We start from the raw sequence: 27,829 nt of genomic DNA on the forward strand, positions 1-27,829 counted from the left end.
AGAAGAAAAGCAAAACAAAGCAGTATGAGTTCCTGCAGTTCTCATTTGCATTTATGTAAGCACATGTGCCATTCAGCTTCCAGGTGTGGTGGGGAATTCCACAGGAAGAAGATCAGAGGCTGAGGGCGCTTAGTTGAGAAATTTCTCTGTTGAGGCAGAAATAACCTTTGTCCTGACCCTACAGAAGGCAAAATAATGTTTACTGGAAACCAGAGCAGACAAGGGAAGGAGCACAAGAGGTACACACAAAGCCTATCCGGCACACTCTCTGCTTTCAAGTCTAAAGTGTCACATTAAGGGTGTTTGGAGGGAAACTGTGCCAGTGTACAAGTGTTTCCAGTATGTTTCTCTCTTCTACTCATCACTTGTATCCTTAAACCACAGAGCTGAATCTCTTGGATGTTAGCTGCTACTAAAGGAAACAGTTGGGTTAGAATCCGATTAGCCCTGTTGTTGCTGCTCTGCCGGGGTTCAGAAGGCTGAAAAGTGCTGATTATCAACACTTGGGATTGCTTTGAGTTTACTATGTCCTTCAAGGATCTCTTTTGATCCTATAAACACATTAATTTTTTTTTTATTTTTAACTACATTCGTGCGTATGAATTTATATGAGTGTGTGTATTGTGCATGCGTGTGCATGCAATGTGCGGGGTTACATTTGTTTCCCGTAACACGGAATCTCAAATGTAATGATTATCGTGCTGTAAAACCATGTATAAAGATAAGGCAGTGCAATATTTTATAGCTGGAGTCTGGGTCAATTAGTTCTTCACTACCTGGAAGAAAAAGAATTGAGGAAACTTCTAGAATGTCTCCTCTATGTAAAGTCAAATTTGCATTGTTTCCTTGAAATGAATTGGATACTGAATTAAATACAACAAAGTCAGCCAGATTCTGTATTGCTAAAATGATCTTTTCCTCAAAGAATACAGAAGTGTACACAGCATTTCAGGAGAGATTCGGGAGATTGTCACATTGCTAAAATTTGACATTTACATGTCATCGCCACCATCTCCTTATTGCACCTCTGTGAGGTGACAGCTGCTGCTGCTGCTGCACCCCAGGAGCAGCCAATTTTGTAGCAGCTGCAGGTGGAAATAAATGGGCTCTGCTGAGAAGCAGCCTATGGCAGCAGCGAGATTGCTGTCTGGTGCTTTAGCTCCTCAGCAGTAATGCAGATTGGAAAGAGCAAAAGCGCAAAGGCAAAGGAAGGGCAGGGAAAGGAGTTTGGGGACAGGAAGGACCCTTGTCACAATCTCTCCAGAGTGAAAAACTGAGGGCTCTTCTGAGAACTCTGAGTTCTCTCTCAGTGACTTCTCCCAGTGAGGTCTCCCTCTGTGAAAGAGACAGGATGGTGTAAAGGGAATAGGCATGAAGCCACTGGAGCTAGGTAGCCCTCTCGCCTGCTCCTGATCCTCATGGAGTGGCAAATTAGGGAAATGGTGGATTTTTACTTTTAGCTGAGTCCAGATACCCCATGTATCTGGAGGCTTAGAGTTCCTATGCTAATGTAGGAGGTGAAAGAAGTAAAACTCTGCATTATTCAATGAATTTAGGATCGGGAATAGGTAAGATGGAAAAAGGAGCAGGAAGAGAAGGGATGACCCAGGCATTTCAGTGGGGACCTGGTCTAGAAGAAGTTGGTGCTGCAGCCAGGACAGGCCCTGCTCCCTTGCCTCTAACTGCTCAGCCACCACCTTCCTTCAGCTGCCACCAAGTAACCTTGGTAAACCAGATCACTTCCCTGATTCGGCTGGGAACTCTTTTGTGTTTACAGCACAAGTTATGGCACACAGTCCAGTGTTACTTTGGCCTACATTCCTTTGTGAAACCCCACCCTCAAAAGAGGGTGAAATGTTACAGATCTAGGTGATTTTACCTTCTACCCTTGAGACCATTTCACATTCTCACTGTTGAACCAGGGAAGAAGGATAGAGGTGCATCACCAGGAAAATAAAAAAAAAAATAGGAAGAGAAGAAATTATCTTTTCCATTGCATCAAGTTAAGAGACAGGGATAAAATAAGCTTAAGGTTTGTAATGGTTAAAATCAAATGGGCAAACAGAAAGAAACAAACAAATGAAAACATCACCACCAACAACAAAAAAACCACCCAAGCAAGAACAGAAAGCAAGGCATAAGGAAACCAGAATAACAGAAAGAAAGAATTCTTTGGCTTCATTTAGCCAGAAAATGGCTGGCTCTATTTACTATATTGCAATAGGACTGTTTTGACAATGGAGCAATGACAGTAAATGTTAACTGCTTACTCCATGATGAAAGAAAATTCTAAAGCTGAAATGCTTTTTTTTCATGTCAGATATCAGTTCTATTCTTCTGCAGGTGATAGCAGAATAGAACTGCTAATGGAGTGGCAGGTCCAAGGTGTGAAGGTAGTTGTAAGAAGCTACGGGACAGTATTTCTCCACCATGTCCTGCTTCTAAGCAAGTGTGTGGTTTCCTGTCAGAATCTTTCAGAAGATATTGCTTGATGATAAATAATCAAGACAATGCAAGACTATAGTCATGTCATCTTGCATTGATCTTTTTTGGTATTTGGCAGAATGTAGAGGAGTAAGCAAGTGAAAAAGCATTTGAAGATTCTGTCTTCCTTTGAGGATTGATCCTGCAGTGCAACGATGACTGCTGTTCTGAAGAAATGAAAGGAAACTACAGCAAAACTGGATTTCCCTGTAAAGGCTTCAGGAAGCTGAGTTTCAGTCTAAGACTGAAGATACTGCCCACTCATTTACGTCAGTGCTGCCAAATACTGTACAGGTTATAAAAAGGCACATGACTGGACATACCACAGCCCATGGCATTTCCAACTGTGTGTTCAATCTATACCTTTTCTACCATTTCTTGTTCTTACTTGGCTTGGACTCAATGAAAGAGCTGAAGGTGTTTACAACTGAATGTTACAGGAACAATTTTCTTCAGGAAGTAAACCGGTTCAACTAGACAGTTAAGTTTAGGAAGCAATTTGGGGCAACCTGATATTTCAAATCTCCAGAAATATATCCCGAGTAAAGTCAGTTAGACAGACCAGTAAAAAAAATATGGAAAGTTAGTAAGAGATGGGAAGGGAGCAGGTAGAATAATTTGGCTGTTTTCCCAAGAATCTGATCCAAGATTTCATAGGTGCACCAAATCAGACTTGATCTTTGCAGTCTGGCAGTTAAAGGCTGGGGTGGATGAAGGCCGGGGGTAGCTGTGGAAAGGCTACAGATAAAGGTGATTATGGGCAGGTTAGAGTCTGTTGGTGCATTTAGGATTTTGATAAAAGAAAGATGTAAAAAAGACAGCAATTAAATAAATATATAAAAAGCACTCATAAAAAGTAATGAGAGTATAAAAGGAAGTCTGCAAAAGAAGGACTGCTGTATTATCCTGCCTTACAGGGAAGTGTCATATCATTTCAGCCAAAAAAGAATTTACCTTTTGACTTCACATTGTGTAATGATCCTGTTCCAAGGTGTGGCTCTTCATTTTTCTTCCTGTCCTCTAGCATGACAATACTCTTTCTATGTTTGTAGTAGGATGTTAAAGAAAAGTTATACAATTTTTATCTCATCTGAACTAGAGAAATATAAATTTTCCATTGGAAAATTGACAGAAATCTTCCTTCAGAAAAGTTCAGATTAATACTGTTTGCTTTCTGCTGGAGTAACTAAAATGGGCAACTGATCACAGGCCAATAGTGAAAGCTGGAAGGCTAACTAATTTATTCAATAAAGTGTGGCCCTCTTGAAGGTATAGAAAATATTCTAGCTTGATTAGGCATAGCTCTAGACAGCCACATCACTTCTCATGTGGGAAATGAGACTTTTACATGATTAAGTTTATTTTGCTTAGACCTGCATGGATGATCATAGTAGAAGGAGCTCTGCTGGAGACCAAATGGGCAGGTGTGACAGGAGACCTGGGTCTTGCCAAATCTTCCTCATCTCACCAGCACTTTGCTTTCAAGCTTCTCTGTGTTTTTCTATTGCTTTTAAACTTTTGCCTTATCTACCAAAAGGAATTGTACCCATGTTTACAGTGGTTGCAATAAACCAATGTCCATATTTCCAGATAACCAACAATATTTCCTTCTCAGCCTTTTCTCTTCAAGACTGCTGGAAGTTTCCAGCTCCCTCTCAGTTTACCAGGAAAATGGAAAACCTTTCTTACACCATTTCAGCCAAAATATTTTTTAACTGGAAAAACCCAGCCCAGGCAGGAGAAAGGGATGAGGAGACCAAAACTGTGGATTCTATTCCTAGGGTGCTCCTTCTTATACAAACACCTTCAATATCAGATTAACTTTGTAATGCCATTGTACCATCTTGCGTTTCATACTGGACAAGTCTATTGGCCTTTGGAGCTGCACATAGTAGAACTAAGCAGGTGTCCTGTAAAAGAATTTTCAATTCCTCTGTTATTGCAGTAATATTAAAGGAAATGACTGGATTAAGAGCATACAGCAAGAAAATATTGCAGCCCGGTACAGTAAATCCATGGATCAAACTAAACACAAAGATCACAGTAAATCTAAGACAAAAAGCTGTCAAAGACTAAGTCATGCACTATTTCCAGTTCTGACTGCATGACATGGCCAAACACACACACTTAAGCTCCTTGACATCTCAACACATATTAACTGTTGACTTCCCTGTGTCATAACTCCTTGATACTGTAAAAGTCAATAAGTTTTGCTTTTCTCCATTGTTGTGGGGGGGGGTGGGGTGTAAAAAGGAGTTGGACGTTACTGTTCCTAAGGCTTCAGTGATTACTAAAAGCAAACAGAATACAATTTTGGTTTTGCTTAAGTGCCTCCTCAGATCAGAGGTGAAGTGAAGGTAGTGGCAAAAACAAGAGTATCAGAAACAGCAAGAAAAAGCTTATGCTAGAATAAGGCAGTTAACATAAACAATAAAAACATTACTGGTTTAAAAACTACAAAGGAAAGCAAATATTAGCTAATTACTTTATCCAATGTTTGGGAAAATGTGGTATGATGTCATTTCATACTGTGACAATCAGAAATTATTTGTTGATCCACTAGTAAAACAGATGGAAATAAATTTTCTGGCAGAAGTATTTTTAAATGCACGTAACTGGATAATTTTTGCACAGTGATTTTAAAGAATTGTATAAGAATTTCAACAGCATTTTACTCTCCTGACTATTAAGGACTCTTACAATATCACCAAGAAGAAATAATATTCTTATAAAAGGCAGAGGGGATGACCTGAAAAATTATTGGAAAACTTACCATCTGTTCCACAAAAATAATTGAAAGACTAATACAGAAATCATTCAGTAATGAATTAAAATATGAAAATATTATCAAAAATGACCACATTTATTCCATTTTTGTTATTTTTATACAGTTAAGACTGTAGGATAGATTAAGGATATAGCTATATCACGAAATGTCTGTGACACTGTCTGATAATGCAATTTAAAGTATAGCAATGTGCTGGATTAACCAAGCACCTCATTAACAATTAGGAACTACTTAGCAGATGACTCAAAAAGTAGGTGGTAGAAAATCATCACCTGACAGACGTTTCTCAAATCACTGGAAATGAGTTATAGGCATGACGGTATTAAATATTTTACCAAGGAATTGGAGTAAAATGTGAGGTCCCTTCCGCAGAAGTTTCTTAGAATATGAAGTGGGAAATGTCAAGGAGTGTTAGAACAGCCCCATGGAGTATTCTGACTTGCTTGACAAACTTTTCCCTCTCCAGAAAAACACATTTTAATCCAAATGTCATGATTAGTCACCTAAAGAGAAAGAATGCCAGTCATTTAAAAGGGGGGCTATTACATGCTAAGTCATATCTACAAAGTTTATCAGCACTTTTAATCTCTCAGTCGTCTGATTTTGTTTCAATTCCATATTATATAATTACCGCACTACTATATTTTTTCATGAAATTCCAAAGAGCTTTGTTTGTACAATTATTTCTGCTTACTCAGAAAAGGACCCTGACTAATTTTGACATAAAGTAAATAAAATAGCATAGACTATCTGAAAAGGCATAAGGAAGTAAAATTTATTTTTTAGGTGGCACTAAGATGGAATCATTTCTTCCTGAAATTAACGTGTAACTGAAGGCAACCAGCTTATCCAATCACTTTTCACTGTACTCACATAGATCAAAGTCTTCCTGTAAAATGTTACGCCTCTCTTGACATCAAAGGCGTTCGTATAAATAAGGCTGACAACCCGTTCCTTTTCTAATGCTAAGTGTGGAGACAGGACAAATAATGGGGGTGTTTAGGAGTTTCATATTTTTGTTGTCTTTTCAGCTTCTGTATGTGGCAAACGGTTCCATGGTGTGGTTAAATCAGACTGGCTATGAGGATTTGGTTGTTGCAATTAATCCCAGTGTGCCAGAAGATGCCAACATCATCCTGAACACAAAGGTAAGAACATCTTCATTTCCATACATTGATTCTCAGCAGTTGAGAACATCTTGACTTTTTCTGTTTGGAAAGTAACATGAGTCCCATTCATACAAACAGGACTTTTTCCTCTGGCTTTGAATTAATCATGGATGAATCCCACAGTTAGTAAACCAGTCATTTCTAATTTGTCTTGACATCTATTGCTGTTATAAAGAGCAGTAATTATCTGAAACAGTGCTGTAATAGCCCTGTTTGGAGCCAGCATGAAACTCCTTTAAATAGCTGTATAAATTATCTTTATCTGAAAGAATATTCTATGAATGAGTTGATTATTCGTTGATTATACTATTAGGTGTCATTAGCTAGCATGCTTCCTGATGTTCCTTGCCAAAAATTGTAAAGGCTAAAGGAAGAAAAAAAAAACACAGAAAGCTTAGGTTTAGTGGCATTTCTGGGCTTAACTTTCATTACAATCCATTTAGATGCCTTGATAGGTCAATTCTCCTAGATTAAGATGTTGGCCAGGTTCGTAGAACCACAGAATATCCTGAGTTGGAAGGGACTCTCAAGGATCATCGAGTCCAACACCTGGGTCTGCACACGACCACCCCAAAATCAGACCATATGTCTGAGAGTGTTGTCCAAACGCATCTTGAATTCCATCAGGCTCGGTGCCGTGACCACTTCCCTGGGGAGCCTGTTCCAGTGCCAAACCATCCTCTCAGTGAAGAACCCTTCCCTAATATCTAATCTGGGCCTCCCCTGTCCCAGCTCCGTGCTGTTCTCTTGGGTTCTGTCACTGTCCCAAAGAGCAGAGCTCGGTGCCTGCCCCTCCGCTCCCCTCATGAGGAAGCTGCAGGCCACCATGAGGCCTCCCCTCAGCCTGCTCTGCTCTGGGCTGAACAATCCAAGTGACTCTAGACCCTTCACTGTCTTTGAAGTGATCCTTTGAACATTCTCTAATAGTTTTATGTTCTTTTTATACTGTGGTGCCCAAAACTGCACACAGTACTTGACCTGAGACCGCACCAGGCAGAGTAGAGCAGGACAATCCCTTCCCTCCACCAGCTAGCAATGCCATGCTTGATGCACCCCAGGGCACGGTGGCCCTTCGGGCTGCTCTCTGGCCTCTCTTCCCCAGTCTGTATGTACAGCTACAGTTGCCCCCTCCCAGATGCAGAATCCAGTACGTGCTCTTGTTAAACTTCATGCAGTTGGTGATTGCCCAGCTCTCTAAATTGCCCACATCTCTCTGCAAGCCCACTTTACCCCTGACAGAGTCAACAGCTCCTCCCAATTTAGTATCAGCAAACTTACTCAAAGCATTTACTAGTCCTACATACAAGTCATTTATGGAAACATTAATGAGTACTGAGAACTGGTCCTAAAATGAAGCCCTGGGGAACCCTGCTAGTGACTGGCTGCCATCTTGATGTAACCGCATTTACTATAAACATTTGAGCTTGACCTGTCAGCCAATTGTTCTCCCACTGTATTATATTTTTATCTAGCTGTATCCTGGACATTTTGTCCAGAAGGATACTGTGAGAAACTGTATCAAAAGCTTTACTGAAATTCAAAAAGATTACATCAACTGGGTTCCCTTGGTCAACTAGATGGCCGAACATGTCATAAAAGGGAATTAAGTTCATTAAGAAGGACCTTCCCCTTGTGAACCAGTGTTGGCTATGATGAATGACCACAATGTCCTTCGGGTGTTTTTCAATAACTCCTAGAATAATCTTTTTCCATAATTTTATCAGGCATTGCAGTGAGACTGACAGGCCTTTAATTATCAGGCCTTCTTTTTTTGCCCTTCTTGAAAACTGGAACAATGTTTGCCAGCTTCTAGTCCACTGGGACCTCTCCAGATTCCCAAGAACACTGAAAAGCAAGAAAAGCCTAATTATTTTAGAAAAAACGTGCCGAACAGGACACTTATTCTGACAAATACCCCAACTTGTGCCGTGCCTTCTGTATCCTGAGGCCTTCTAATCTAATGCCTTCTGTACCCTGATGTAAGACTGTCACAATCCCATGTCAGTTCTAAGATCAAGTATGAAGGATACCATCCTTTGGTCATCCATAAAATTTATAACATTTCCAGGCTTCTTTCATCTAGTGAGAAGAGTTTTACATGAAGCAAAAGTGGATGTGATAGTTTACTTACTACTGTCAGTCACTGACCGTTTCCTTATTTAACAATGAAATAAAGTTTATATCACTGTATTTTCATTGACAAGCTACTAAACTTTTTTAATTTTATTTTTTTATTTATTTATATATATGTGGGGTTTTTTTTAGGGTAGAAGTGATGGTTACTGTTGGTGTAAGATATCTACCACCTGATAAATTAACAGGGTAGCTAGCCTTATGAGAACTTCCTCTTACACCATTCCTTTAGTTTCACTGAACTAGTTAAAGAACTCTGTTCTGTTTGCAAAGCAGGCAAGGGGTAGCATGGGGGCAGCTGAAGCACAACATCTCGTTACTGGTCAACTTGTCATGGGGTTAGCACTCACTATCACTCTCAGTCCTGGCAAACTGAATGTCTACAAGAAATCTCGTTTAGCTTAATTTTGTGTGCATGTAACATGGATATTTAATTTCACTTGCTGTCATGTCAGTATTAAGGATAAAATTCTTGTATTCAGTAATTTTTATCTCATATGAAGGCTAGAGTGTGAATTTTATTGCTGTGTCTGATTAAGAGGAGGGTTACGGAACTGCTGAGAGATTCCAAGAACAAGAACTTGAGTCTTGGCTTCTTCATTCCTTCTTTTCTTAGTGAAGACTGTAGTATTTCATGATTTTTGTTATGTACTCAGTTCTGCTTTATTCTACTACTGTTTCTTGAGAAAGGTAAGTTATTCATCACATGTACAAACTTTAAATACTAACATTGATATTAATATTTTGTTTTCTTTCACTCTCTAGAGAATGATTAAAGATGCTTCTAATTATTTGTTTGAAGCTACAAAACATCGGTTTTTCTTCAAGTCTGTAAAAATTATAATTCCTAAAACATGGAAGAAAAATGGCAACTATTCAAGATTAAAAACAGAATCGTATAACAAGGTATGATTTAGAGAACCATGTATGATTAGAACCACAAAGAAAAGCAAGACTGATAAGTCTACATTATGAATCATGGCAAAATGTAGAAAAAATCCTGTAAGTGCTTACTCAAAAGAAGAGTTAGTGGGAGTGCTGGTAGGATAAAAATACTTGCTGGACTAAATTAATTGAGGAAGAATCACCTAACCCTTCTCTATACCCATGCTGTTGGTCTTACTGTTTTAGGCAGATGTCATCATAGCAGACCCTTTTCTGAAATATGGAGATGATCCCTATACCTTGCAGTATGGAGGATGTAAGGAGAAAGGACGGTACATCCATTTTACACCTAACTTCCTGTTAAATGACGGTTTGGTTAACATTTATGGAGAAAGAGGTAATACTGCTATTTAATGTAACTGCCTGCTTTATTGTTAATATGAAATGGCCAAGATTTTTCAAAGTGACTAGCGAACTTGGCTATTCCAGTTTGCTTGCCAAAATTAAAAAAACTTGGTGAATTCACCCCCTCTACTCTGCTCTCGTGAGATCCCACCTGGAGAGCTGTCTTCAGCTCTGAGGCCTGCAGCATAAGAAAAATATGGACCTATTAGTGTGGGTCCAGTGGAAGGCCATGAAGATGATCAGAGGGCTGGAGTACCTCTCCTGTGAAGACAGGCTTAAGGGAGTTGGGGTTGTTCAGCCTTGAGAAGAAAAGGCCCCAGAGAGACCTTACAGTGGTCTTCCAGTACCTAAAGTGGGCCTACAAGAAAGATGGGGAGGGACTCTTTGTTAGGGAGTGTAGTGGCAGGACAAGAGATAACAGTTTCAAACTAACAGAGAGTAGATTTAGATTAGATATTCGAGAGAAGTTCTGTACTATGAGTGTGATGAGGCACTGGAACAGGTTGCCCAGAGAAGCTCTGGATCCCTGGAAGTGCTCAAGGCCAGGCTGGATGGGGCTTTGAGCAACCTGGTCTAGTAGGAATTGTCCCTGCCCATAGCAAGGGGGCAGAACTAGATGGTTTTTAAGGTCCCTTCCAACCTAAACCATTCTGTGATTCCATGATATTTACCTCAAGGAAAAATTATTTTTCCTGTTGCTTAACTCTCACAATTTTTATTCATTTATTTTTTTGTTTGTATTTCCTGAGGTAAGAATTATCTGAGTTTGTTAAAAAGAGCAAGCAAAATGCTGGGTAGGTTTTAAACAGTTGTATTTTGAATGTGCACATATTACTGCTTTTCAACAGGTAGAGTTTTGGTCCACGAGTGGGCTCACCTTCGCTGGGGGGTGTTCGATGAATATAATACTGATGCACCTTTTTATGTGTCCATAAATTCTGAAAAAGCAAGTGTTGAAGCAACAAGGTATCGGTTTTCATATTTCTGCTTTTACATTTCACTTTTAAACATTTCGATAATGTTTTTGGTGTTCTTGTTGTCTGTGCTGAGCTTGTACTTTGTAGAGTCTCTTAGATCTGTTCATAAGATTAAAAGAAACTGACTCAGCATTGTCTATGGCCTACCTGACCCAGAAAGCAGCAGCTGCCTTCAGTGCTGTTTCGTAACAGGTTCTATGGATCAGGCTGGGTAATATTTTGCTTTGTGTGCAACTGTAAACTTAGTCACCAGTTGTTATAAACATATTTAAGATAATTTTGTTAAATAGCAGTTATTAACAACACTGAAATTCCCTACTGAAACCTCTATGATTTTTAACAGCTTCTACAAAGAAGGACAATAACTGAATGGATGTAGAGAATTAGTTCAAGCTTTTCTTGGTCAGGCATACCAGTACAGTCTATTGCATTGCAGCTACTAGCAGAATGTTTTTCATACATAGTCTATAAACATCACAAGAAATTTATCAACTCATCAACAAAAGACCACAAGTGTTTTCTGATTATAACCCTTTCTAGATTAGTTTGAGGACTCTTCCAGGCACAGAGACTGTCTACCTTTGTGCTTGTGTGGTGTGTAGTACAGTGCTGTGTCAATGGCAATTTGACTTACGGCAATCAAAGTTCGAATAAATAACCTGTTGCAGATTATGTATGTGTTCTTAACCAGCCCTGCCTATCTTATCTTCCCATAGGTGTTCAGCTGGTGTCATAGGTAAGCCTGTGTTCCAAAGCTGCAGTGGAAGCAAGTGTGAGGAAAGAGACTGCAAATATGATGGTCAGCTATATGAAGCTGGATGTAAATTTGTAGTAGATAAAAATCAAAATCACACATCTTCTATTATGTATATGCAAAGCTTACCATCTGTAAGTATTACTAGCCGTTTCTGGACTGAGAGTTTAGTAACATTTGGGGTCTAGTCAATTAATGATCAATTAGGTTACTTTGATTAACTTCTGTCTATTTCAAAGAATGTGGTTCTTGCTATAAGTTCTAATAAAATCTGTTCAAAAGAGAAGACAAAGCAGTTAGAGAAAGTGATCTGACAAATGTTTCATGTCAATAAGGGTGAGATGTACTGAAATCTCAGCAAATTTCTTGTTCCTTGTTTGGGAAATCTGGTCAACAGGCATAAAAATGAAGCATTCTTGCTAAATGCTCTTGCCATAAGATAACTGTAAAAGAGCTAGTTAGCTCTATTACACTCTTTTGAAGAAAAATCTTATAGTTCTTCTTATCTTCTTCTGAGATCCTGTCTGGCCAGGCACCATGACACAAAGGATGTTTGTTGGAGAAGACCAATTTGCCCTGTCGCCCACCACAAACTTCATATATTCTTTAATGAGATACTCTTTTATGCTCGAACTGTTGGGTTCAGAATTCTTATTGGTTTCAATCCAACTTTTTAGGTGGTTGCATTTTGTGATAAAAACACTCACAATGGTGAGGCTCCAAATATGCAGAATAAGATGTGCAACTACAAAAGCACATGGGAAGTAATAATGGAATCTGAGGACTTTATCAACTCGTCTGTTGTAAATGGTTCTGCACCCCCTTTCGAGACCACCTTCAGTCTATTGCAGACCCAAGACAGAGCAGTCTCATTAGTACTGGATGTTTCTGGGAGCATGGCATCGGTAAGAAAACACATTTAATAAGCAATTTTAACTAAAAATTGTAAGAAGCAGAAAAAGTTTCAAAATTAAAAATATTTTCAATCAATTCAGTTATTAACTATATTATTTTAGAAAAAAAGTGTTACTCTTTTTTTTTTTTTTTGAATTTCCACAGTAAATCATTTGAAGAAAAAACTGAGACTTCTAGGCCAGACTTAGTGGTTGTTTTTTTTTCTGTTTGTTTCATTGTTTTTCTCCTTCTAAAATCTCCACTTTAAATGCTTTCATTCCTTTGTTCCAGACCTGGAGTCACAGTGCTGTTATACTTCTTCCAAGCAGAAAATGTGTCATAGATGGCATTTCAAATTGTATTTTCCTTATGAATAATCCTAAAATTTTAAAGTAAACATGCAGGTTACAGTATATCAATACATTAGATTTTCTTGATTTTCTTCCCTCATTGCAATATTTCTCTTTGGAATCAAGAGTGTGAGCTGCCATAATGCTATATCATTTTAACAAGGCTGAGGCTATATTTCTTTCTTTTTTTTTTTCTTTCTTTTTTCTCCCGTAAAATTTTGCGTTGGTTTATCCTTTCACAGGCAAGACATGCTAAGCTTGTATATGGATGCAAAGTTTAGTAAAGATACCTGAATATAGGATTATTATGCAAATAAGCACAACGCTTTTATAAACCTGTAAACAATGTGATCATTTGTAGAAGGGTGACATAGTTATCTGGGTAGGTAAGGCAGATATCTCATGATTTATTAATAGATTTCAAACCTCTACGCATACTCCAAAAGTTTTTAAAAATCAACCTATATATCCTTTTTTGATGACATTCTGCATTTCTTTATCCAACTTACCTCTTCCAAGGTTCAGTAGTGAGCCAATAGCCATTACTCTTTTACTGAAAATATTGCAAGTTCAGAGTTTCATTTCTGACAGGAATTCAAGCCTAAAAATAGGACTGTTGATCTCAAGAAAATAATTCAAAAGTCTCTAGCAGTTTGAGAAATATTCTTAAATATTTGGCAGTCATGCCTTAAACCAAAATTTACATGAAGAAGCATAAGGCAGTATATGCTCCAATTCTACAGGTATGGCATCCATGCAATAACTGTGGGATTCTCCTGTAGAACTACATCACGGGATCTATCTCCAGACATGCCATTCTAGCCCAGACTGATCTTCAGCAAAGATCTGCAATTGTAATAAATTATATGATTTTTATAACACAGATGTCTATCATAGTACATTTTATTAAAGCAGTTAGTAAGTAATAATGTAATGCTGAAACACAAAATTAAGATAATTACAAAAATTACTGTAAGAATAGCTAGCTGCAGAGAGAAATGTTTCCAAATATAACGTTTTTTTTTTCAGTAATATCTTCAAATATTTGCATTTAACATACTCATTCTTTTACTTTAATTTATATTTCCAAAATGCTTAGTATCTAGTCTAACCTACTCCTAAGGAATTGCAGGTGTTTCCTTTTTTCATTACCACCATATCATCAAAATAAAAAAAAGGGACAAAAATCTTTTTTAGGAATGAAGTCATAACATTCGAAGATGGAGTTTGCCTGGTGACAACTTTCCTGGAAACTGTAGTTTGCTACACTTTCATGATGCCAGAACATGGTACACATCTCCTGTGTTTTAGAACTGAGCATACATATTTACCCTGCGGCAGATGTTTTTAAATTCTTATTAAAAACAACATAAAAATGTTCTATATTTTGTTCATAGTAAAAGCTTTTCAAAGGAGACTGCATTCTAAAAATGTTGTTTTTCTTCACATATAGTATAGCCGCATCGAACATCTCTATAAAGCTGCAGAGGTGTTTCTGCTCCAAATTATTGAAGTTGGTTCCTGGGTTGGAATTGTCACATTTCAGTCTTCTGCATCTATACAAAGTCGTTTGCAACAAATAACCAGTGATGCAGTACGTCAAAATCTTGTTAAGAAACTACCTACAAAAGCTAGTGGAGGAACCAATATCTGCGCAGGTGTACGGACAGGACTGCAGGTAAAGTACAATGTGGAAATATCTCCTGGAAGGTATGGAAAATGAGGAAAAAGCAAAAAGCATACTTAACAGCTTTCCACTGGATCCACTGAACGTGGATTTCCTTGGTAATGGTAGAGCTAAAAAAGATATTATGATTATTGAATCTATCAGGAGAAAATTGGGTATATAAAGTATTTGGATGTGATGCCCTTGTTTGAAAAAGGATATTGAAAAATAAGATCAGATTGCAAAGTGAAGTTCAAGAATAATCAAATTTCAGAAAATTGAATCTCTAGTTGGAAACATACAAAGCTTATTCTATTTAGGTTGTGCAAGAGTAAGTTTAGTAAGAGTAAGAGATTACTTTTACTTGAATGACTTGTAATGGAAGGAAATAACTTGGAGATGAGTGGTTAGAAAGCTGCCTGGCAGAGAAGGACCTGGGAGTATTGGTTGATAGCTGAATATGAGCCAGCAGTGTGCCCAGGTGGCCAAGAAGGCCAACAGCATCCTGGCTTGCATAAGAAACAGTGTGGCCAGCAGGGCTAGGGAAGTGATTGTTGTGTGTTATCGTCGTGTTCCTTACCCTCCTCCCCCTCCCCTCTCCCTCCCAATACTTGGCCCTGGTGCGGCTGTACCTCGAGTACTGTGTTCAGTTTTGGGCCCTTCACTACAAGAAGGACATGGAGGTGCTCGAGAGAGTCCAGAGAAGGGCAACGAAGCTGGTGAGGGGTCTGGAGAACAAGTCTTACGAGGAGCGGCTGAGGGAGCTGGGATTGTTCAGCCTGGAGAAGAGGAGGCTCAGGGGCGACCTCATCGCTCTCTACAGTTACCTGAAAGGAGGCTGTAGAGAGGTGGGGGTTGGTCTGTTCTCCCACATGCCCGGTGACAGGACGAGGGGGAATGGGCTAAAGTTGTGCCAGGGGAGGTTTAGGTTGGATATTCGGAAGAACTTCTTTACTGAAAGGGTTGTTAGGCATTGGAATGGGCTGCCCAGGGAAGTGGTTGAGTCACCATCCCTGGAGGTCTTTAAAAGGCGTTTAGATGTAGCCCTTAGCGATATGGTTTAGTGGAGGACTTGTTAGTGTCAGGTCAGAGGCTGGACTAGGTGATCTTGGAGGTCTCTTCCAACCTAGATGATTCTGTGAAATATGGAGTACTGCAGTCAAAACTCTGAAATGTCTGGACAAACTCACAGGCAGGTCACATTGCTGGGTGTATGCACAGAGGAAAGTCTGCAGGCCAGTATGACAAGGGACATCCTGTATACCTGACATCTTCAAGATTTTTTTTCTAGCAAAATGTGGACTGAGAAAACACAAGGGATCTGGCTAATGAATCATGGTAAACATATAGAGTAAATAAGTGTTGATGTGGGAAGATGTGCAGTAGTGGTATTCTTAATTCCTAGGGCTCACTGGTCATGAATCAAGCCCCTAAATTGTGAAACCACATACAAATCATGAGACTGGGAAACAGTAATGAATAGGCAGTATTATTTGTTTGCCTGTTTTACTTTCTTAGGCTGGCAATATTTGAAATCCCAGCAGATGTCACCTAATTCAGATCCAAAACTGAAAACAAGTAGCAATGTATAGGAAATGGAAAGAAAGAAATTATTCAGAGAACAATGAGACTGCTGAGGTAGCTGAGAGCCCAGGGCAGAGAGGAGGGTCGGGACAAGGGTTAGGATGCTGATGGGCAACCAAAGTGGGATGGAACAACCAAGACAGAGGCCTCCTGGTGGGCAATCCCTACCACTTCCAGCCCACCTTCACTTAACACAAACATTGCCATGGGTCTGTACTTTTCCTTCTTCAGTCTGAAATGTTGCTTGGAGAATAAAGATGAATAATTTCAGGCAGCAGACACAAGTTTTTAAAAATCCATTCCATAAAACAGCAAAGCATATGCAGGCAGAATGTTTCTGACATATTCAGCCAGGGACAAGTGTCTTCCCTGAATAGAATAGAATAGTTCAGTTTGAAGGGACTTATCTTAAATATTTCTTATTTATAATTTAATACTTACTAAGTCTAAGCAAGTAGATGTTGCAATTTCAATTATAATAATATTAGAATTTAACACAGTACTTCTAAATTCGCAGATTATTTGTGCTATGGGATATGCTAATATTTAAAAGTTATTCTGCAGTTTATATCTCAAATTCTTGTCTCAATGCAGATAATTAAAGATCAAATCAGTGTAACATATGGGTCAGAAATTGTGTTACTGACAGACGGAGAGGATTCAGGTATGGCAGCTTGCCTTAATGAAGTGAAACAAAGTGGAGCAATAATTCATACCATTGCACTGGGTAAAGCAGCAGCCAAAGAATTAGAAGAATTTTCAACGATAACAGGTAACTTTTCTAAATGCACTGTTTCTTTGCCATGCATATAGAAGTATGAAGATGTCAAAGCATGGCAATTCTTTGGTCTGGAAAAAAGAAATACATTTGACTTGTAAAAAATTAAAACAAATTTAATTTTTAAAAAATCTGTTTTAAAAAAAAATTCTGGTTCTGGTGGGCTTTTTAATGCAAACAAGCAGAACTCTTTATCCACCGTTTTGCATTATAAGCTATCTTGATTTAAAAAATACAACATGATAATACCATATTATTAAAGAGATGGAATCATGATACTCTCATACAGCATATAAGAGGTAATAAGCATATAAGAGGTATAAGCATATAAGCATATAAGCATATAAGAGGTAATGTTCTGCAATGACTATAATTTTATTTCTGGTATAACACACAAAGACTAGAACACTATTTTCTTCAAATTTTAAGATTTTTTTTTTTTGCATTGTATGTAAATTTTCTCCATTTGCTGCAGCTGAAGTGATCTAGTGTAAACGCTGTGACTGCCCTTGTCATTAGCCAGCAGAGCTGTCAGCTGAGCTGGAGCTACATAGTTAATTCTAAAAAAAACATTTAAAACTATCCATAGGGGTGTTGCTTCATGCTACAGTACCTGCAAATGCAAATGGCAAAAAAAAAAAAAAAAGGAAGAATCCTACTGTAGATCTAGAAAGCAATCTGACTTCAAACAAGCATAGTAAATAAATACTCTTATTTGAGAGGTGTTCATGCTGTGCATTTTCAGACTCATACCCACATGTACGCTCCCCAGGGCTCAGCACTGCAGTCACTCCCTGACACTGAGGGGAGGAGGGAGATGAGATGTGGCTCCAAATCCAAAAGTACTAAGAAAAGTCTAAAAATGCTGTATGTGATGTTTTGCTGCAGGGAGTGATTTTTAGGCAAACTATGTTAATGAGAGATGAAAGTGACCTGATCACACAAGCCAAAATAGAGTTTTACATGAATTTATTATGTGTTTTATTGCATTAATAAAAAGATGTCTTTAATTTTTTATTTATTAATAAAATAGCTATCTCAGTAAAACATTTGGTATTAGAAGCCACATAAAAACTGTCATTTTTAGAGTATAAATCAGTATTATTAAATCTTTTACTCTTGTCTTTCAGGAGGTTTACAACTTTATGCTGTAGATGAAGTCCTCCCCAGTAAACTAATTGAGGCATTCAGTGCGATTACATCAGGAAGTGGAGATATTTCTCAACAGTCTATTCAGGTCTGAATTTCAACACTTCTTTTTCCTCCTATGCTCTGAAATATACCACTGCAAAGGTAGCTAGATTATAAACATCCACCAGTGTAGATTTAAAAAGCATGTCCAGTGTTTTTTAGTTGTTTTATTGCCTTGAATTGACTCTTCTGCCCCACCTAAACAGCAAAAAACAAAATTAAGGTCATGACAGGCTGTTTTCTTAATGTAGACTTTATCATTCTTGATACAAAAGTTAGGAAATTATGCAACATTATTATAATTGTAATACAGGAAATCTTGTATACTTCTCTTTTCTATATGTTTTCCTCTGTTCTACTTTAATTTCTGTCTTATTACTTGTAAGCTGTATAGTCATATGTGGAGACACTTTTTTTTCTCTCTTCTAAAAGTCTGAGGGACAGACAAACTACAGTGGAAATACAACTTACTGGCACAATGCTTTGGATGGCTAGATAAAATTAAATACAGATGTGAAGGACTTACTGTAACTTATTCTCTTTACCATAATTTTATACTTAAAATCAATGTTAGTATGCAAGCAGTCATTTCAGAAAGCTTCAGAAAGCATTTTTATTCATTCAATAGTTATGACAAATTGCTCTTAATTTTCCAGTTGCTTCCAGTGCTTTTTTACTGAATAGCAATAACATGTATTTTATTTCTCTAACAGCTTGAAAGCAAACAGATAGACATTAAATCTTATGAATGGATTAATAGTACTGTGACCATTGACGAAACTGTGGGAAATGACACTTTCTTCGTCATTGCATGGAGTGCCACAAAGCCATTTTTCTTTCTGAGGGACCCTAAAGGAAAAGAGTATGGAAGTTCAGACTTCACATTAGATAATTTAAACTCAAATGCAGCTAGACTCGGTATAAATGGCACTGCAGAGGTAAAGACTGAATGTTTTCTTTTATTTTCTGAATTAATATTTCCTATACACTAGCATACTACTTTTCTTTAATGGTCATTGTTTAGTTTGTTGTTTATTATTATTTTGTAAGGGAAACAATAGTCCTGTTAGAGCATGAAGCTTTTTCACATTTTTTAAAATATATTTTTGTATTTTATTTGCAGGTCGGAGATTGGCATTACTATATTAAAAATGAGGGTACAACAACTCAAAATATATCAATAACAGTTACCTCTCGAGCAGCATCTTCTGTTGTTCCTCCTGTGAACGTGGCAGCTTACATGAAAAAGGCAAACATTGCACCGAATCCGGTTGTTGTTTATGCAGAGGTTAGCCAAGGGTTCTTGCCTGTTCTTGGTGCAACTGTGATAGCTACCGTAGAGAAGGATGGTGTTGCACCAGTAAGCCTTCAACTTCTTGATAACGGTGCAGGTAATGTTCCGTATACACAGTAAAAACCTTTGCATTTATGCATTTTGGAATACAAGTCTGTGTGTTCTCTTCAGACTTACCACTAAGGACTGAGTCATGTCTATGCCCTAAAACAGTGTACATAAATAAGATTTCAATGGGTTATCCTGTGTTTCTTAAACACCATCTGTCTTCTGAACCTGTGAGGTTAATTTTGTACTGCTGCTAGGATTTAGAATAGATAGCTTGGATGCTACCAGCAGACCATCTACTGCAGTCAGTCAGGCACAACCACTCAAGTTCACTTAGAGAAAGAACCTTGTCTTGATGAATTCCTGGCCAAAGGTTATATTATGTTGGTTTTGTTTTGTTTTGTTTTTCAATTTAAAGGTGTTTGACCTATCAGAATGGTCAGTAAGAATTAAGTTGGTGGTTACAAGTAGTAACAAGAGATTTACCCAATTAAAGGTGTCAATACCAAATGTTTTTTTTTAAGCAAAATACATTATAAATTCAGTTTATCATAATGGGACAATGCCTGTTTTTAAAGATGTCCACATTATCAAAACATTGCCAGGTTTTCTGCACAGTAATGTTCAGCTTTTATATTTGTGTATGAATAGCAAAAATAACCTGTTTACCAGCAGGTATTTTGTTCTAGATATTAATTCTCAATAATTTTATATCCAGGTGCTGACACAGTCAAGAATGATGGAGTCTACTCAAGGTATTTTACTTCTTTAAAAAGCGGTGGAAGATATAGTCTAAAAGTCAGCGCCCAAGGGAGAAATACGACTGTCAGACTTGGCCTTAGGCCAAATCGAGCCTTGTATGTACCAGGCTACATAGAAAATGGTAAGAACTCTTATGAAATAGACAATTATTTGTGTGATTCCAGGCGGGGAGGTGGGTTGTCTAAAAGTGAAGCAAATGTGATCATTTAGGTTCAAAAAATGGTATTTGATCTTAACAAATATTCCACTTTTCCAGTATTATTCCAATATTTCTAGTATAAAACAAACCAACTCCAACTAGTGTCTCCTATGTACTGGAATAGTGTTAAATATTGTCTTTAATCTAAAAAACACTTTTTCTGACAGCCACGAAAGAGTAAGTATTGCTCAGAGTCTGTATGTCTGCAGCTAACAACAAAAATTTCAAATCCATAATTCTTAAGATTTTAGAATGGGGCTTTGGGGTAAATATATTCAATGTGCAACATTTGTATGCAAGTTAGTGTTAGGAAACATCGCTTTTGTATTCTCTGGATTTTTTTAAGTACTTTTCATCTTAATGCTGAAGATACGTTAGTTGTTGCAATTTAATATTCACATACACACACAGTGAAATTTATAAGAATTGATATAAAAAAGTCTAAAAACCTCACTGTATGGCCTGTAAAATAGAAACACTCCTAAAGCCTACAATATGTAGGAAGAGGTAGAAAAAATGACCTTGTTACAGCCACTATTCACCAACATCTGCAACTTGCTTTTCTGATGGTCATTTTCTGTCTTTAGCTCACCAACTTTCTACTAAATTTGAATAGGCTAAAGAAAAATTATAGGATGAGAAGAGATAAGATACAGTAAAAATAAAAAGAAATGTAGTTTGGAGTTCTGTCATGGTGGAAGTTGAAATTTTTTTCAAACAGGTAAAGTTCAGATGAATGTACCAAGACCTGAAATTGCCGATGAAGACATTCAAGCCAAGCTGGGAAGTTTCAGCAGAACTTCAACGGCTTCTCTTGTACTGGATAACATTCCAACAGTAGGTTTTCCACCCTGTAAAGTTACAGACCTTGATGCTCTTATAGAAAATGAAACAGTAGTCTTGTCTTGGACAGCTCCAGGAGATGACATGGACGTTGGAAAAGGTGAGTAAGACACTTTGTGTGATGTGATGGATCCTGCTGTCTGATAAGGCATGCATCGAAGACCACCAAACAGGGATGAGGGCTACATATTTCCCACTTGAAAATGGAACCAAACAGAAAGTTACCCTGTCGCATGATACTTGTTTTAATTGTCCTTAATTTTTCACATTAAAAAAAAATACATAAAAGGATGTTATAAAAATATTACATGAGAATTTTATAAAAGAAAATGTTTAATATATATATATATATATATATAAGCAAATGAATAAAATACATCAAGATCCTGTATTGGTCTGGAGCTGATAGCACATTTCTCTAATATCTAAACAGAGAAAAAGATCTTCCTAAGAAGAAGAGATAGGGAGGAGGTGAAAGTCTTGAAAAGCTACAACCTTGACACAGAAACAGCAGAACCTCCAAAATTAGACATATGCACGTATAGCAATGTAACTACAGGTTCTCTAATTACACAAATGGGAGATTCATTTTGTGTCTTTCCCAGTTTTTGGTATCAAAGCCTCATGCTGTGAGAGAGAATACAGACTATATGCAAGGCCCACCCCTTCTGTATACACGTATTTTAATTGCTGTTTCGCCATATGTTTGTGTTTAGACAGCAGAGCTTCTCATTCAACTACATTTTGCACAGTCCACACAGAGCTAAGATTGTTGGTGAAGCTATTTTTTAAGGCTATTGAAAAGAAAGAGTTCCCAGATTTGGGAACAACAGACCCTTAGATGCTGCAAAGTAAGGGTTAACAGCAATCCTAAAACAGCACCTCCCCCCCCCCCCCCCCCAACGCTGCTGAGCAATAGTCAGTAGTAAAACAGGAATTAGCAGCAGTTTGTTTGTTTGTTTGTTTTAAAAAAAAGCAAAACCAAAAAAAAACAGCTCTAGAAGTCCTATACTGTCACCACAAGCAGGGATATTAAAACATCTATATTCATTTGTTGTTATGCATGTTCTTTTTTCCCTAGCTGTCCAATACATAATAAAAAGCAGTGACAATCTTCTGGTCCTAAAAGATGAATTTGATAATGCTACTTCTGTGAATTCCTCTGATCTCACACCTCAGGAGGCTGGTAGCAAAGAAACATTTAAATTTAAACCAGAAAATTTGAGAATAGAAAATGGTACCATAATCTACATCGCCGTGCGTGCTGTTGATAATGAAAACTTGACTTCAGACATGTCTAACATAGCAAAAGCCACATGGTACATCCCTCCAAAAGCATCTGAGCCTTCAGATGGTGGAGGCAGCGGCGGTGGAGGCAGCGGCGGTGGAGGCAGCGGCGGTGGAGGCAGCGGCGGTGGAGGCAGCGGCGGTGGAGGCAGCAGCAACAGCGTTAACATTACACTAATAGTGGCAATTGTAGCTGGATGTGTTGTAGTTGTCTGTGTTATTGTAAGTTCAGCTGTCTGTATTGTACAAAAACAAAGGAGAAGGAATCCTGCAATCAGAATATGACAGTATCTGTAAAATAAAACAATAATAATAATAAAAAAGGAGTTTACTGTAATTTTTGCCATACATAAGTTTCAAAGCAGGAAAAGGTGTATTTTTATGTTCAAAAAGTGCACTTGTTTTAAATAGATACGTATTTGTCTTTTTGATTGCCTTATAGATGCAGATTTTCAAAAGCATGTCTTAAATTCAAGTATATGTACTTTGTTTCTCTGTGATATAAATTCTTAACTCTTCTCTTGCAAGGTCTTTACAATATAGTGTGTGGTGTTTTGTTTTACTTTGTTTTGTTTCTTAAATAAAGAAAGTAAAGGAAAATAATGCGTTCCTTATTTTTATGTTCTACAGAAGTCAGGTAAGTTGGGAAAAGAGGTCAGAAAGATCTTCAAGTAGTGCAGTAAGATTTCCTACATATCTTCCACAAGTTTTTACTTAGGTTTAGTGAGCCAAGAACAAAAATATATAATTCCAGGCAGTTTATTTAAAAAATAAATTTAAATGTATATTTACAGGCCTCCCAGGAAAGTTAAGTATATAAATACTTCCAGAATTAGAGTTGCAGAGTAAATTCAAATGAGCATGTGGAAAATGTTCCCATGAGACTAAACAGAGCTACAACTTAGGAGCTAGGACAAACCATTGTATAACAAGAGGTAGCTTAGAAGCTGCTAACGGAGAAGGGGTGTGAGGGAGACAGGAGATCTCTACAACTCTCTCTCAGGTTGCTAACTAGCAAATTAGTAATAACTGTCTCAAACCAGAATGCTTCAGGCTTCTTACATGGCCAGGTGCTTCAGGTGCTTTTTCACCTTTGCCTACTGGGAGAAATGTACTGATAATAATGAGGAGAAAAAAAAAAAAAAAGTAAATTCTACAGTCAAAGTGTAATTCACAGTTGAGCATTACCCAGTCAACACACCATGTCTTGCAAACATGAGTATTTTCATCTACAAGCATGATTCTATTATCTATCTAAATTGCATCTATTAACGCAATTTACATTTTGAAAGCACAAACTTTTTAATATTTTAATGGATTTCTCTACCTTTCCTTTGCTACTTCTGTACTTTCCACAAGTTCTGCTTTTTTTTTATCTAGATGCCCATTTTTTCATTTTTTTGTGGGTTTCTGTAACTCTATGTAGTACTGTCTCTTAATGAGTCTTATTACTGGACATATTTTCAGATCTAAAATTCTATTTCCTCAAGAAATAACAAATGTTGCAATTTCTTTTAATATCAAGACAGGAATAGCTGTCACATTTTAGAGAAGGGAGGCTCCTTTGGAGAAGAGAGTCAGACACCAAAGGCCTGTTTGAGGATATCTGTTCTCCCTAGTAGCTTTTAGGTCACTGAATGTCCATTTTTTCAGATATTTCTCCTTTTGGTTTCTTCTCAAGTGTCTTCTCATTCTCTGAAGTATTCCTGTGGCAGCTGTGTACAAGTTTTTTGGTAGGAACTACATTGTACAATCAGAATAAATGGGTTGCAGCACTGTTGCTGGAACTGTTTTCTAGCATCATGTAAAAATGCGATAGACCTAAGATATACGCTCTCAGTGATCCAGGTCAATCCACGCATTACTCCGAAGACACCAACCCTACCTGCCTAGTGAGCAGAGCTGCATTACGTGTGGTGACACTGACATCTAGTGGGCTCCACCAACACTTCCAGTTTTCCCAAATGTTCCAAAATTGTTGAGATAAAGCATCGCTCTCCGGGATACTATGACCTTAATATAAACGCATATTTGAAAGTACAATCAAATATGATTAATCCAAGGTTGAATTTAGTACTTAAGCCTGGCTCCTACTAGAAGAGCAAGAAAAGGATTCATTTGAATTAAGGTCTTTCTTTTACAGGTAAATATCTGAAGAATTCTGTTCATGTATTTGAGGATTCAGCACACCCCAGAACATCTCCACAAAAGGCAGACAAATTTTGCTCTTTCATGCTTCCTGCCAAGCAAGTGCAAAATGACAGGGTAAGATTGTTTTTACTAATTTCAGTTATTAATTTACACCAAGAGTATGTATACACTAAAGCTACGTGAGTTGGGGGTACCAGTCCCTGATGCAACTGCCACACTCAAGTTTAGACTAGCTAGAAAAGATGTTCTTGTTAAAGTCAAAACCATATCAACTTTGTTCCTAAGGATGGTCTTCCCAATGCTTTTAAAATAATTTTGGCTTCCTATACAGAGCTTTTCTAGCAGTAGACTTCACAACACAGAGGAGATTTGTTGAATTATTCCTTTACCACATGTGGAAAAACTGTAGTACCAAGTGTTAAAGTGACTTTCCCTCAGGCATCAGCAGGGAAAGGGTAGAGCTGCAAATCTATATCCTGTCATAAGACTAATATTACACAGTAAAATGAAGAAACCCCAATATTTTTGCTTTAATTTCTATTTCCATAGGGGTCAGTTCTGGCCTATATAATTCTCCGTACAATCTTCTTCCAAGTATATTTTTTTCTAAGATGGACAACTGGGTTATGGGACCAAATTACTATCTTGCCTGAGTATCAAACTAACCCACTATGGCTCCAGGAAGTATGAAACTGCGAGGACAAAGATCACAAAAACAACACGTGACTGAGGCAGTCCAGTTCCCTGAAATTTTAGGACCTTGGCCTACTGAATGTTTTGCCAGTTGCTGCATGCAGTCCTAGTACAATCCAGTCAACGTGTTCAGGAGAAGCACAGCAACAGCTGCCATGAGGATCAGTGGAAAAGGGCACTAATATGAAAAGGAGCATTAATTCTCATTCAGATAGCTGTAGTTTCTGGATGGAAGCATGGTGTTGAGAACAGCCGCTTTCTGGTTCTGTCAAATCCAGTCCCTGGATTTTTCATAAAAGACTGATTGTACATGAGCCAGGCAGCTGGCACTACTGATTTTATAATCTTTGCCCAGTTATTATCAAACTAATCTCACAGTTGTTAATATTGGCACAGAGGTTGTAGACTCATACACAAACAAGTGCTTTTACCTATCTTAGTAAAATAAGCTTTGACTTTTAAACAGAGGGAAAACATCATAATGTTTCTTTAAAATGGCACAATCTACTCCTTTTATTTATTTATGTATTTATTTATTTTGTCTTTTGACTACATTACATCAATTAATGTTAAATTAAATGTACCTTCAGATTTTTGTGAATGTGTATTTTGAAAATCTGGTTCAAGGATTGCTGCTATTCTTCAGAATATTAGTTGATGGTGTGACTCGTAGCACACTGCCAGAACTCACTCTTAATTTCCAGCTGTTTAACTGCATTCAAAGAAGACATAAACATGGACATAAATATTCATAAAATTGCTATTTTATGCAAATATATGCTGCAGTTGAATAGTCACGAGTAGGAAGGGAAATAGCATACATACACACATTGGCAGAAGATATGACCCATGTAACTCAACATATTGTACAACTAAGCATATATGAATTCCAGCATGAGTTCTACATTATTGGGATTATAAACACTACCAAAATGTATTTATTTTAAGGCATTTTCACTGTGATATAAACTGACTATGGAGGCATTTTGGGGCCATTTTTGTTAAATGTTTGAGTCCAAAGCCTTCAGTTTAAACACCACCCTCCCATAAAGTCAGAACACAGGGTTTTTACAAGTGACCGTCCCTGCTGTTTACCCTACACTTCTGAAGGGGGATACAGTTTCTCCAGCACAGGTGGAAAAAGTAAGCATGCTGACTCCTCAGCTGTTTGCAGCTGATTTTAGCAGAACTAGCTAGTGTATCTCTACATGCCATACATTCTTTCAATATACCTTCAGAGCTCTCTAGGTCGGTATATAGTTCACAACAAAGTCTGCACACAAGGTATGGCTCTCCTTGCCGGAACCAGATATGTTAGTTTAACCAGATTTTCTCCTGAACACTAGATCACAGGCTTACAGGGTATGGAGAAAGAGAATTTCAAGAAAGGGAATAACTCAGTAGTGTCTTTTAGGAGTAGGAAAAAACTATGGAATTCAGGCAACATGGAGTTCCACATTGTGATCCAATAACTGAATTTAGTCTTACATTACACTATTGTAAGATAAAATGGGGAAAATATATCCAGATTAGGACTGATTTATATGAAATATATAAACATTCACTAAAACAGATCTTCCTCTTTGAGAAGTGTAGTAACCATTAGCCAGAGAGTTATTTTCTCCCTCTCATTCACACTCCAACTGCTTTAACATTCGAGAAAAGAGGAAGGATGTTGAAAGGGGGAACTGAAAATAACATTCAGTGCCCCACATAAGCCAAACAGCCCATCTGCTAAAGGTGGAAGTACTGTCTATTAAAGTCACAGTCCTAAGAAGTGGGACTGTTGTGTTTAGCACTCCCTAGGAAAGAAACAATTAAAAGTAGGTATTCCAAAGCCTACAAGAGTGCTCTAACCCTTGGGGGCTTAATAGATCAGACTCTTCCTCCTCTTCCAAGGAAAGGAGAGGTATCTCCCCATTTTCTGAAGGAAAGAGGTGAGTGTCAAGGCTGTCAATACGCCATAGAGGGCAGCACTTTCCTCTCTGGTTGGTGAGGTTTATACGCCATGGGCAGCAACACGGTGCAAGGTTCACAGAAGACTAAGCAGTATTTTGTTCTGGCCAGAGCTAGACCACGTCGGCTTTTGTGAATTCCAGCCTGAACACACCACTTGTCCCAGGCATTCCTGGGGTACCTCTCACCTGAGGTGATGCTTCTGCCTCAGCGTCAGGCACCCCTGCACTCAGTTGTTCAGTATCTCTGTCTTGTTGTGGGACGCCACTGGGAGCTATTGGCAACACCAATGAAAGCTATGAAAAGAATTACATTTGCGTCTCCAAATGTAAAATCTTTGATGCTTCTGTCTTTTCACACATTGTATGCTGATATCACAAGACATACTAACCAGTTCTTACATGACCACCTAGAGCACAGCACTGTCTCCTCCAACACCAGAGACTCCTGAGACCTTATTATGCTAGTAGAACTCCTTTTAAGAAATGGAAACAAACATGCCATATACTTTTTGTATATAAACAGTTACACACATAGG

General features: G+C 37.9%; 1 protein-coding gene and 1 long non-coding RNA gene across 8 annotated transcripts; one reads left to right on the forward strand and one right to left on the reverse strand.

The window, feature by feature from the left end:
- The first annotated feature begins 104 nt into the window (after positions 1-104).
- LOC308199192 (calcium-activated chloride channel regulator 1-like) lies at positions 105-23,372 on the forward strand. Of its 7 annotated transcripts, none has more exons than XM_080602977.1 (15): positions 105-239; positions 6,304-6,420; positions 9,340-9,480; positions 9,706-9,856; positions 10,713-10,830; positions 11,558-11,729; positions 12,273-12,500; positions 14,293-14,517; positions 16,684-16,861; positions 17,998-18,104; positions 18,772-18,996; positions 19,182-19,449; positions 20,119-20,283; positions 21,083-21,304; positions 22,286-23,371. In XM_080602977.1, the coding sequence occupies exons 2-15, from the start codon at positions 6,328-6,330 to the stop codon at positions 22,774-22,776; spliced, it is 2,784 nt and encodes a 927-aa protein (XP_080459103.1). In that variant the 5' UTR covers positions 105-239; positions 6,304-6,327; the 3' UTR covers positions 22,777-23,371. The 7 variants fall into 7 exon arrangements, with proteins under 7 accessions (XP_080459103.1, XP_080459101.1, XP_080459102.1 ...); XM_080602975.1 differs by lacking the exon at positions 105-239 and having other exon boundaries at positions 5,709-6,420; positions 22,286-22,564; positions 22,595-23,372; XM_080602976.1 differs by lacking the exon at positions 105-239 and having other exon boundaries at positions 5,709-6,420; positions 22,286-22,564; positions 22,610-23,372.
- On the reverse strand, positions 22,597-27,548 carry LOC308199208. The gene is made up of 3 exons (XR_013954495.1): positions 27,480-27,548; positions 25,920-26,047; positions 22,597-22,727 (listed from the first exon to the last, which is right to left on the reverse strand). It is a non-coding gene; the product is annotated as an uncharacterized lncRNA (long non-coding RNA).
- Between the last annotated feature and the right edge of the window lie 281 nt (positions 27,549-27,829).

The sequence above is a fragment of the Anser brachyrhynchus genome, assembly GCF_964034855.1.
Source record: "Anser brachyrhynchus genome assembly, chromosome: 8".
Lineage (NCBI taxonomy): Eukaryota > Metazoa > Chordata > Aves > Anseriformes > Anatidae > Anser > Anser brachyrhynchus.